The 12,946-nt window shown below is 44.9% G+C and overlaps 1 protein-coding gene across 2 annotated transcripts in view; it reads right to left on the bottom strand.

Moving 5' to 3' along the window:
* Positions 1–12,887, bottom strand: part of ahcyl2b (adenosylhomocysteinase like 2b) — a 38,033-nt gene extending 25,146 nt beyond the window's left edge. For both annotated transcript variants that reach the window (XM_030341418.1, XM_030341419.1), the window contains exon 1: positions 12,500–12,887. In XM_030341418.1, the coding sequence (XP_030197278.1) occupies positions 12,500–12,826 (327 nt within the window). In that variant the 5' untranslated portion in view covers positions 12,827–12,887. The remainder of the gene's footprint in view (positions 1–12,499) is intronic.
* Between the last annotated feature and the right edge of the window lie 59 nt (positions 12,888–12,946).

The raw sequence follows: 12,946 nt of genomic DNA, 5'->3' as shown, positions 1-12,946 counted from the left end.
ATGTACGTGTGTTTGTGAGTGTGTGTTTGTGAGTAATGGAGCGTGTGTTTTTGAGTGCATGTGCGTGTGTGCGAGCGTGTATGTTTGTGCGTGTGCGTTCTGCTGACAAAGTGTTGTGACTCATTCACTTCTCACGAGTGAGAGGTCTTGTTTGAATTAGCAGTCTGAACGAGCAGTGAGCCATCGAGTCCCACTCCACGTCGCTCGTCTAGAAGCCTTGAACTGCCTGACTCGAGGGGGAAACAGTCACAGAGTGACACTTTCTTTCCCAAGTAGCGGTTGCAATTCACTAGAAGTTCAAAGCCTTTTTCTCGCTCATTTAAATAAAAGAACCACGATCAAACGGCCCGAATACATGCACATGGGAATGTCAATTGTAACTTGAATATCACCCAAAAACAGGTTTCCTGATCAGCATGTAAACAGAGGCCCAGTTACATATCCAATGTTTGCCATGTAAACGTACATTTCATGTGCCGATGAGGCCCTTTGAATGGGGAGGGGCAGAGAACGAAGGAGAAGGAAACCCAAAGCATTGGGATGTACACTGAGTTAGGGGGATGATGTGCAAGCTCGGTTGCAACGTTTTAAAAAGAAATGACTGCGTTGGCGTGAAAATGCGAAGACTCTTGAATAATAGACAGTAAAATCCCAATGGGGGTCTATACTTAAAAATTATAGTGGCAAAAGAACCACTAGACTTACATTTTCTGATTGCATTAAAGTGAATAAGTCCTTTATCGTAGCAGATCTTAGCGGATTGATAAGTGTTCTTCATGGTTGGTTTTAAAAGAGAATAGGACACTTGACTCACGAGGCAGTAAAATAATCCTTTGACTGATTTATTGATGGTTATACAAAAGTTTGTGTGTGATAAAGATAGAGGGGGGAGTCTTGGGGAGAGAAAGGAAGCTGTATCCTCCTCTGGGGCCAGACATCGGCTGTTTATATCCCAATGGAACCAGGGGGCCGAAGGCCACAGCTGCCAACACAACTAGTGCCACACACACACACACACACACACACACACACACACACACACACACACACACACACACACACACACACACACACACACACACACACACACACACACACACACACACACACACACACACACACACACACGCCTCAACCCCTAAGAGTTTGTAGTAAATAGTGGTGGTTGACTTCGCAGAAACATTTGGGGAAGACTCAAACAGGACCTGGGATTAGAGAACTGCAAGGCAGAGCCTGTCCGGTCCACACTGTAGTTGTACTAACATTTGGGTCTGAGGGCACCAAATGTAATGCAGGCCTTTGTAATGACGGTAGTCAATTTATTAATGTTTTATTATATTATTATTATTGCCATATTGTACACACTACTTGATTGACAGATTTATCATTGACTTCAGTTTGTGAATTCACAAACAGAAATTGTACAGTGGTTCTTATCTTATCTCAAAGCCCACAACACCGGTCGACTTGATTGCATTATCTTGTTGCAATTCGATAGCGTATCCCCCGTTTTATTCGCCGAGCCAGTAAGTTAAGGGCCTGTATAGCTCAAATCAAACCGCACAGAGGCCTCCAAATGTGGGTCAACCTCATGAGAAAAGCATGGGGACAACTTAAGGCTGAACCACCGCCATAAAAACGGCACCTTGTTGACAGGAAACACCAAAAAACTTGAGATAAACGTAATTATTGTGTTGTGTCAACACCTGCCTGGGGTGCTAGGGATGTCTGTGCTGTGGTCTTGAAGGCTGGAGCTGCTGAATCGCCCCTTATCAGGCATCAGACCGCGGCGCGTCGATGATGCAGAGCCACACACCAGACACACTCGATGACATGGTGAGGAGGACGGAGCTATTCATATTTTATGTGGGACCAAGGCTTCGAGTGAAAATTTTGTTAAGGCCTAAAAAAAAAAAAATTGGTTCCTGTTGGTTGTCAGTTGAGGTTATGGGTAGGTAGGGAATTTATTTTATTTTTTTATTTTATTTTTTCCAGCGGAAATTAATGATAGGTAGGTTGTTTATTTAAAAACGAGAAAATTCGCTCATCCTTGTACAGAATGAAGAGGGGCTGTACCAAAACGTAATTCTAGTTTGCAGCAAAAAAATGTTTTAAAGCTCATAAAATAATTTGCCTCGCGCATAAATTGACAGGGTCGGTCGGAAACCAGAACCAAACAACCTAATGATTTTTAGGCCTAATGATACATTCAGGGATGCTCCGATATCCTCGTTGTGTGATAAACGGGGTACAATTTGCGGCGATAACGACAGCAAATGAAACACTTCATAATTCGACAAAATGAAATCCTCAGTTTTATGTTACTAAACAAAAAAATTGCTCAGTTGACACATTTTGAATCATTAAAAAGCATCCATTTCAAACATTTATTTATTAAGAGATGTCGACAATCACATCAAGATCATGTCTGGTTTCTACTTAATTCGGGTGGCATGTTGATTAAAGGTTTAACATCAAGCAACCAGAAGGCCTGGATGGTATCAATAGCCGTGTGTGTATCCATCCCTCTGGCACAGGGAACATCGTTTCCATCACTTGTTCAACTGGCCAGGGCCCGTTAACGGCTTAACGCGTTAAAAAACCTCTGGGCCAAATCCCAAAAGCACATCTGTCTGCCAGTCCACAATCTGGAGCTGGTTCTGGGAACATTAGGGGTCTGGATGGGTATTTATAAAAATACACACACACACACACACACACACACACACACACACACACACACACACACACACACACACACACACACACACACACACACACACACACACACACCCTTGCTCTCACCACTTCGTCCTATTGGTTGACTGACGCATGTTGAGAAACATAAGAGGCTCAACTTGGCGAGATACCGAACCAAAATGATACCAAATAACTCCTCCACACACATAGTTTGTTTTATATCCAACAACAACTGTTAGCACTAGTACAATACTGTTCTCGTAATGGATTGGAGCCCAATGTATTGTGCAATGGACATTATGCTTTGGCATTAGGAAAATGTATCGTCATGCCAGTAAAGCAATTGATTAACCGAGAGGCTGGTAAAAGCATAGTACTGAGTGAGGAAAGGGCTAGAGTAAAAGCATGATGGAAAAATCTATTTTTCGGGGCTAGGAAAGGTTTGAGGCCAGGGGATTAGCAGTAGGTGAACCTTTGGGAGAGAGCAACAGATTCAAATTACTTTTGACCTTTCTCTCTACAGGGGCTGCAGGTCAAACAGCATACGCATATTTTTCCTGTATAATCACACTCAGGACCAAAGGGTATTTCTGGCTCAGCGATCCACCTACACACAGTCACAGCTAACCTTGACCGCTCCCAAGAGTCCTCGATGGGCGTCTGAAGATTTAAGAACACAGCCTTTCATCCCTTTCTCATCCTGTGGTTTTCATTCATTCCTCGTCACTCGTTCCTTCCCTTTCTCATTGAGCCTTCCTTCTTTTCTCTTCTCTTATTAGGACCCCGCACAAAAGTGGTCCTCATGCAACTCAGTGAAGAGAAAGGATGAAAGGAGAGCGCGTAGGTTTGTGTCCTCCACATACAAAGTTTATACAAATAAAGTATTCACATTTTCAAAACAGAAATGTTGCCTTGCGCTAACGCGGCCCGTTCCTGCATTTCTATTAAATGGCATTTCTATAAAAAGCTAATAAATGGTAACATAAAGAGAACAGCCGTCCCTTTCATCTTACCTCAACCACTTTCCTCCTCCTCCTCCCTCTTTCCGTCTCTCTCGATTCTCCTCTCAGTTTTTTAAAGCAGACTAATTAAAGGATCAAACAACCCAGATAGCTGGGGCAGAGTGCCCTCTCTTTCAACCCATAATGGTGGGCAGAAGGTGCACATCAACCAGGGGCACACACCAGAAGGACCACAAAACAAAATGGCGGCGGAATCACCTTTAATTATTTATTTTATTCTACTAGTAAAAATGTGTCATGTCAACCGAGAGGCCGTAGCGGAGCAAATAGTGTGTGTGTGTGTGTGTGTGTGTGTGTGTGTGTGTGTGTGTGTGTGTGTGTGTGTGTGTGTGTGTGTGTGTGTGTGTGTGTGTGTGTGTGTGTGTGTGTGTGTGTGTGTGTGTGTGTACGCGCGCGCGTGTCCTAACGGTCTGATTTGACTGGACATTGCTTTTACGAGGAGGTTATTCAAAGCGACTTCGTAGCGTGGCTGAGAACAATCAAAACGTTCCACAGAGCACAACAGATTTAAGTGCTGCCTGTCGACCAGGCTACCGAAGAAGCACTCGTAACAAAGCTAAGAATAGATATATTTAAAACATAAAAGTAAGGGACAGAAAGAGATGTTGATGTTTAGCGACTAGGGGGACAAATAAATCCCCAATGCTCCAATGGCGGCCCAACCCCGTGGCTTTCAACCAATAGCTGCGTAGGGAGGGCGGGACATAGCTTGGGCGATGTCTTCCTTTGTGCATGAGTGCGAGTGAGAAAGAAAGATGGGAGCTTAGGGGTGTCTGTGATGCAAGATGTGGGCGCACTACTGATTTATCAACACTGACAAGTGGCCCCGTCAGACTGCAAATAATCACACACACACACACACACACACACACACACACACACACACACACACACACACACACACACACACACACACACACACACACACACACACACACACACACACCTTGTTGATAACATTAGTGTAGTTTTATCGGTATCAACTCTCCCCTTGCTCAAACCGTACTGCTCCTTCTCTTATTCTCTGGACTGGAGGCGTAGAGCCAAAACCTTAGAAGCTAGACTCGGCCCCCCTGACCACCCCGAACACGATGACTTGGAACGCAACGTAACTGTGTCTGAGTTTCCGTAACACGGTTTCGGTGCAAACTCACGACAAAAAGTCGTGAATGCAACACTTTTCCGTATCCATGAGCCAAACTTGTCACTCACATACACACGTACCTCACTCGCTAATGACCAGATAAACGAGCGACTAGCCTTGAGGATCACATAACCCCAAGAGAGGAAACCATCTAGATTTCCCGAATAAGCGGGTGGAATTGCCATATGTCGCAACCGACATACGGGATGCATGGGATCATGTCCTCTACATGGATCAGTGCTCTGGGAGAACCGGTTGGCCGCAGCGAGACACAGCTTTGGGTCGGATTAACGGTGGTCTCCCACTTGCCGTCCCACTGGGGGGGGACTGGGGACTCGGGACGAGGCGGAGAAAGGAGAAACGGGGTCGGGGGGCTGGGGGCCTTTGTGAGCCAGCACTTTGTGAACACAATGAGGGCTTTTTATTTGTGGGTGGTGGAGGTGGAGGTGGTGGTGGTGGTGGTGGTGTTGAGCTGCATTCCTTGCCAGGTGCCAGCTCCACGGGGTGGGCAGTTTCGCCTGGTCTACTCACTTCCTGCTCGTTGATACTGGGGATGTCGAAACACGTGTATATGACACGAGTGGGGGCTTTTACAACTTACTTTAACTCAACACTGGAGATGAACCCGGATCCCACAGGGGGGGGATTTGTGCTAGCTCTGTCGTTTCATTCAACGTTCGCCGAAACCAACGTTTTAAGAAGAAATGACTGCGTTAGCGTGAAGGTGCGAAGACTCTTGAAAAAGGGATGAAAACCTCAATGTGGGGGCAATACTTAAAAATGATAGTGGCAAAAGAACCACTTGACTTACATTTTTTGATTGCAATACAGTGAATTACTCCTTTATCGTAGCAGATCTTGGGGGATTGATAAGTGTTCTTCATGGTAGGCATCAAAAGATAGAACAAAGAGACACTTGACTCACGAAGCAATAATATAATCCTTTTACGGATTTATTGATTGTTTATAGCAAAGACAATAAGATAAAGACGGAGCAGGCCAAGGTGACTCTGCTTGACATGGCCTTTGCTTAACTTGCAGTGGTGTTTGGACCACATAAAGCAAGAGAGTCAATAATCAGCAAAGGAGTGCATGAAAGTCAATGATCCTCCTACAGCCCACCACACAATGAATGAGTGAGAGTGTGTTCCTCAGCACATCCTGTAGCGCAAACATTCCTCTCAGAAACTAGAGCCATCACACTAGCTTCCTCTTGCTTCAGTGAAAACCCTATTCTTAGTTTAATTGTAGACTCTCAGCATTCCTTCCTCTCGACCATATACAACACAGACCGTTTTACAGGAGGTTTTTAAAGCGTGGGACCCAGATCGCATCGCAAACCGCGTCGATTCTATTTAGATTGCGACACTAAACGTAGTTTCAATGAAGCCCGTCAGCTTCTGGGTACAAATGCCGTGCTGCAAAAGAAGTATGAACCATAAAAATAAAGATCGATCAGAAGAGCAAAGGATGATTTGGATTGTCCATTAACGAGATCTGGTTATGGTAACCTATTACAATGTTGAAGATAATGAATTCCATTTAGATCTTTGAACCCGTGAATTTCCCCGCGTGGCGCGAGTGTGTTAATATCTCTATTGGGTGTACATCATTAGTGAAAAGCATGTAGAAGAAAAACCCATTCCGCCATCTACAGAGGGCTATGGCCTTAGTTAGCAGCCCTACTCTGCATTGGAAACTGATTGATTAGACCGTCTTTTACTTGGCATAGGCTAGCTGGACGAGACGGATCACTATACACCAAGGCTAGATCGGGGTTTGAAACAAGACACGCCATAACTATGTGGCATCAGTGAGCACAGGACAACATGCATAATTGGAGGGATACTGATGACCAAACCGAGGGATGGGTGATTCTTATGCACGCCTACGCTTTGTGAATAATAAACTACATCTAAAAATGGACACAGTAACAGCAAGAGTTGGCAGAACGCTATGAGTGAGTGAGATTGAGACAGAGAGAGACGGAGACAGAGAGGCAGAGAGTGTGTGGGCCTGTCAGTTGTGTGAAATTGTATGAATGTGTTACCTGGAGGTTTGAGTGAGTCGGGGTGAGGAATAAAAGACCGAGAGTGAAAACCAAAGAAGAAGAGAAAGCGATGAAGGTGATGAAGGTGATGACGAGGGTGAAAAGTAAGAGAAGAAAGCAAAGGGAGGGAAAGACACTTGGCGGGAGATCACAACCGAGAGCTAATTGACGGATCCCTCATGGCCTGTTGAGAACAGAGTGACATCCCTCGTCTAGGGTGCCGGTTCAGTCAGGGGGAAGCGAGCCGAATCTAATCTCGTCCCAGTGTGGCTACGAGGAAAAAGAGAGGAATTACGCAATGGCACCGCTATCCGTTTCCACACTTTTTTTCTTGTTCTTCAGCCTCGTCGGGTTACGTTAAAGGAAGTTTGGCGTTTTGTTTGTGGAGTCGACTACCAGGAAAGAAACACAGCTGTTGAGTCCTCTGTTGATGCATCCGTGTGTGCCTCGTTTCCTTTACGTGCAAGACATTGAAGTCGCTCACCACATAAAATACACAGTCACAAACACTAACGACACCACACTGTCGAGTCTAGACGGGTGTATCATCTTGTGCTAACAACCAGGCTCTAATGTTTCAGCTGTGACAGTGTAATTCGAATAAAAAAAAAGGGTACTTTTTTTTTGTTGGTCTGACTATAGAAACAGTCTGGACTAAAACAGTTTGCGGAGTTGCGAAAGAACAAGGCCCTGTCAAATCTCAACAGGGCACACTACGGGCAGATTTACGGGTCTGGTTGTCCCAGTGCAACGGATGGATCCTGCCACGTTTAAAGCCCTCCTTCCAACCAAGCCATACTCTGCTTAACTTCTGGTACACATTTACATAAATGAACCAAGCACGCAGTGTTAATAAACAGCACAGCGTCACATGCAGGAGTGACCGGGTTTTCTTTCTGCAAAGCTTCATCCATGTGTGACTATTGCGCGGCTGGGCTTTTTTCAGCTGGTCTGATCCGGTCTGTACTGGACCTCGTGTGCTTGTTCTGTGAGAGTTTTAACCTACAACCCTGTGCTTGTTTTTAAAGTGTAACCTGCTAACTCGATCGTTCTGTGGTGTCCCACTGCTTTACTCTGTCATGCGATCGTAACAGCGGGAAAGGGCTGCACTCAGTCCATCTCTTCCTGATGTAAACATGCCTTTAAGCATTTAATATGCAGATGATATATAGGAAGGGCTTCAACAATATGCAAGCTTGGTTTGGGTCCAAAATAGTTTTCTCATGATGTACATTTTATTGAACTTGCCTCACGACAATAAAAAGGAGGAAAGTTGGAGGAATGTACACAATGTTTCATAAACTGTCATAAGATGTTCACACAGCTTCAATGTGATGAAGAAATTGGTGTGAAAGTACTGTGGCAGTGGAATATACAGAGTAAAAATAATGGATACTCTGGGCCTTCTCTTGCCCAGAGTATCTTCTCCCTGTGAAGGCTTTCCAAGGGGTTTCGGCAGGGTTCAAGCTTTACACAGTGGTGCTACCTACACCCTGCCAATACGCACCATGCACAGAGAAGCTGTAATGGGCACACATACATGTGTAGGAATGTGTCAGCTAGTCTCTGAAGGCCCTCTCGGTCCTTCTTCTATGGTAATCTATGTCTGGAATGAACATCTTTCGAATTATTTTAGGAATGAACTGGACTAAAAAGACCACTTTTGAGTGGACTTTAGTCAGACAAAAAACTGCCAAATACTGAACTGGATTAGCATGAAAATTGACTTCCATTGAAAATAACTGAAAACGTATTTGCTTGGAATGAGAATTGAATAGACTTTACTGAAAATAGACGAGAGTCCAACATAACATAAAGGAATGAGAATAGTGTGTGGTTGGCGAGGCATCTGCGTCCATACTCTACTACAGCCTGCTCCAGTTTGACTCCAATGAGAGAAGGCAGATCCCCCGGAGAAATGTAAGCGTGCCACGAGTTCATGAACATACATACATACATACATACATACACGTGCACAGACACACGCTAGACCAGCGTGGTCTCTCCAGGATGAGTCACACTTACTGGACAGGGAGTGGAGGGTGTGTGCGGGGGGAAGTGACACGTTTGTCTTGAGGAGCCGTTGGCAATGAGCAGAGAAGAAGAAGTAGAGGGAAAAACTGTTGGGGGAGGGCCTACCAACAGATACAAGCTAGTAGTGGTAAACCCAATTCTTTATTCAACATCATGGCTGTACAAAAGTACTCAACGACACATCCAGAGATAAAGCTATTGAGCCCTTTTGCTCACAAACCGACAATGTACCTTCTCTTTATTCGATTTTTCAATTTCACCTGCAAAACAAATCTTTAAAAAGGGGAATTTAGTTTCGGAAAAGTTATTTATTGTCATGAGGCCTATATCTGGGTAAATCTGCATTTGTCTAGCTTGTTCTTCCTGTAATGTAGGTATTATAGCTTGAGTTTCACTTTAACCATCTCAAGTTTGTGTTACATTTTAACTGAAGCCTTTCAGTATTCCATACATTCTAACCCTGATTAGAGAGATGCCTGGAACCTAAATGAGGTAACATTGTGTCTTACTAGAGGGAATCTAAGATTACGACTCAAATGTGCCTGGCTATCGGGTTTTCCACCAGCGCGTCGGTGGTTGGCAGAAATGTGGTGACAAAAAAGGACGCCACATTATTTTTTAGAGGCACAGAAGCTCTTCTTGTGCACAAGGGAAAGGCAGGGTATCGGTGCAGCTTTAAGCCCGTCTAGTCAGCCTGCCTCATTAGTAACTGCAGCTCAGCAGATGACATTACATGCCATGAGGGATGGACAGACCCTCTCTGTATACATTGAGTGGTTTGATCCGGGCCAAGAATCTCATGGAAGGGAGCAGTTTGGTTTAGGTAGATAGTGGTTCTAGGCTGCACAGTGCAGGATTCATTCCTGCTTCGTAAAGAAGGTGTCCCTGTCAGAAGTACAGACTATTCGACTGCAATACGCTGGCCAAGATACAAGTCCCAGTTCAAGTAGTAAAACAAGCACTTAGTTTGAGCGCAAAAACAGCAGTCTCACAGAGGCCCGACACAGACATGTACTTATCCCCGTTTCTGCTCAGTTTAATATTTTGAGACTGGAGGTATGTGTGCCAACTAAGTCCCGTGGGTCCCATCAACCCCTCATCACCCGGTCGCTAAAGACCCATCTGGGCAGACCTACAGCAGAGAGCAAGCCCCCTAATCCCTCCATGTGCTGACATGATAAAGGCATGGTCTAAGCCGATCCACAACCATCCATCCAGTGTATCCACAAACCACATCATCATCATCTCATCCGCTGGTCCAGCTGCCCTTTCCTGCAGTGTTAGTCTATGCCCTTACATTATAATGTTATGCACAGGCAGGAGATATCCCACAATGCACTGCATTCTAAAAATAGTACCACGGCAACCTTCAGTCAAAGTGGATTTGCGTTAAAACAGGTTGTGGAGAACAGGCCAATGCATTGACGTTTCTATTTTCATCAATATAATGGATGGTGGTCTAACAGAGATAAACTCGGAGTCTGGGGCATGTGATCGTCACTGTTGATCACAGCTCCTTTGTGATTTACAAAAAAGGATTTTTTTACATTTTCATCTTAATGAATGGACTGATACAACAACATGATATACACACAACATATTCAATACAAATGTAGGCCTTTAAGTATCTGAAACAGCTCCACCAATAAGAGATGCAAGATTTCCGAGAAAAGATTTAACCTCAACTAATGAGAAATACCATCACAAAATCAAAAGAATTCATGGATACCTCGGTCCAATATTTGAAGTGGGTTTCTTCAATCATCCAAATGTGGGCCTTTCCTTCTGGTAGTTCTTTGCCCCAGCTGCTAGCATCAGTATTCCTGACTGCCAGGGTACTGTGCACCTGGAACCTTCTGTTCCGCTGTTCCTCGGACCTGGTGCGTTCCATTCTCAGACTAGCCTAGCGCTTGTATCTCATGGAGACAGCCAGCGAGGCTCCATTTGAGGGGGTGAGTCTAGTCTGCCGCTGGGACAAGAAACAATGCTGACCTTTGGTGATACTTGCCACCATACTAGATGGGCCTAGTCTCAGTGGCTATCAATCACTTTGCTTTATAAAATGCAGCAAAACAGGACTCTTCCTTATAAATCCAAATGTGACACCCACCCAGTTTTTTTATCTCCAAAATCCACCAACTACTGTTCGAAGTACCGTTCTTTTCAATACTGTTCTAGTAATGGATTGGAGCACCAAGTATTGACCTATACTTTAAGTGGTATTGATGCATACACGCGAACAGTGAAGTTAGTTCACTGAACATACTTCAGCCGGTAGGGAATATGCCCATGAAATGGATTCAAAAACCTTGAATGTCATTTAATGACCCAATATACCATAAAACTACCCTGTAGTAGTTCAATGGCCCAGATGAAGGGAACATATCTTAACAGAACTAACAGAACTATAGTGTGAATATTGTCTGACAAGTCAAAATGTGTTTTCTCTTTGGCAGGGGTGTATCGTGTAAATAATCCACAAGACGCCTGACTCACACTGCACAAAGACCAATTATATCCTTCGCTAATGACGTTGCCCATGTATATGCTGTGAATGTTATCTGTACATATCACCAGAAGAGTCACATTAATTAATTTAAGATATTGTACTTTGCTTTGATCTGCAAAGGGTCCATTATCAAAAAGTGAACTTTACTCCTATGAGCTTATAGTATGTTGATAAGAATGGTGTGATGTGCTGAATGGTTAAGCGGCCAGAATGCACAACAGTAGTTTGAGGGACCTTGGCCAAGAAATCCAGCCAGTGTAAACTATATTAATCCAGGATAGAGAGTCTACTCTTATCACCATTAAGCCCCATAAGGTTTGTGAGAACTAAGCTTTAAAAGGTTGACAGATGACTTGCTCCAGTTCTGGGGTTGCCAGTTGACAAACAAACACAAGTTCATTGCACCGTACATGGGCTTATTACACATTGCAGGGGATAAAGGAACATGTAGTAGAGTATGAATAATGGACTGTCACATTAAACAGTCAGCGTCCCCCCACCACATATACACACACATGCAAGTTGGTTAATTTAACTTTGGTGTTGTATCGTTTGACATTTGCTAAAAAGCGAGAAGCCACATGGTCTTCAATCTGTGTGACAGCTCTGCTTTCCATTGAGTGGCTCCAGCGTTTCTTTCATAAAACGCAGTGCAGTCAGAGCAAACATGAGGCAGATCGCACTCCAAATCGGGGGTACTAACAATAAGCATCTGTACAACATTTTCAACACCATGCCTGCTGGCAGCATTGTGGAAATCAACCTAATTTCATCTCATCCATTTAATCATAACACAAAACATTCGAGGAGTAGTAGTAACCCCCCAATCCAGCCCAGAAAAACTGACACGACTCAATCAGCTTAGCTGGGGCTAGCCTGCTAGCACATCGACCGTCACACACACAATGCCTGGGCTCCCTGAGAGCCTCCATTGCAGTGTTGTGGTGGTGGTCTCCGGACGACACGTTTCTCATTAATACCCACACATCTCCCACCACCCCTAAAATAAATAACAATGAGTTGGACATGAGTGGCTTTACCTTCTTCATCCTGGGGGCTTCCGCCACGGTCCCGTCGCGGTTGACAAACGCATCCCCGCCGTTCTGCTGCGGCTCCGGCCGCTTCATCGCCGACGACTGCGGCATCTTCACCGGGTTCGGGGTGAGCAAGCCCGGGCTCGGGTCTGCCTTCACGGAGGGCTCGATCGTGGGGGTCGTGGCAGAGGAGCCTACGTCATGTGGCACGTTTTTGGCAAGGGTTTTATCATCCGAGCTCGGTGTCACCGGGGAGCCGGCAGGTAATTCTTTGTTAGGCTCGTCTTTGACTTCGACCTCGGCCATTTTCGCTGTCACAACCTGCACCGACATCGCTGCTGTTTCACCACTGATTCCTTTCCCAGCAGCGCGGATAAAAGAGTCGAGCGGATGTGAGTGGAGGAAAGATACGCCGCAATGCATCTTGGTCTTTGTAGTTCAACGCACGTCACA

The sequence above is a fragment of the Gadus morhua genome, chromosome 19, assembly GCF_902167405.1.
Source record: "Gadus morhua chromosome 19, gadMor3.0, whole genome shotgun sequence".
NCBI lineage: Eukaryota > Metazoa > Chordata > Actinopteri > Gadiformes > Gadidae > Gadus > Gadus morhua.
The sequence above is the reverse complement of the archived record's forward strand: the minus strand, read 5'-3'. Positions and strand labels throughout refer to the sequence as shown.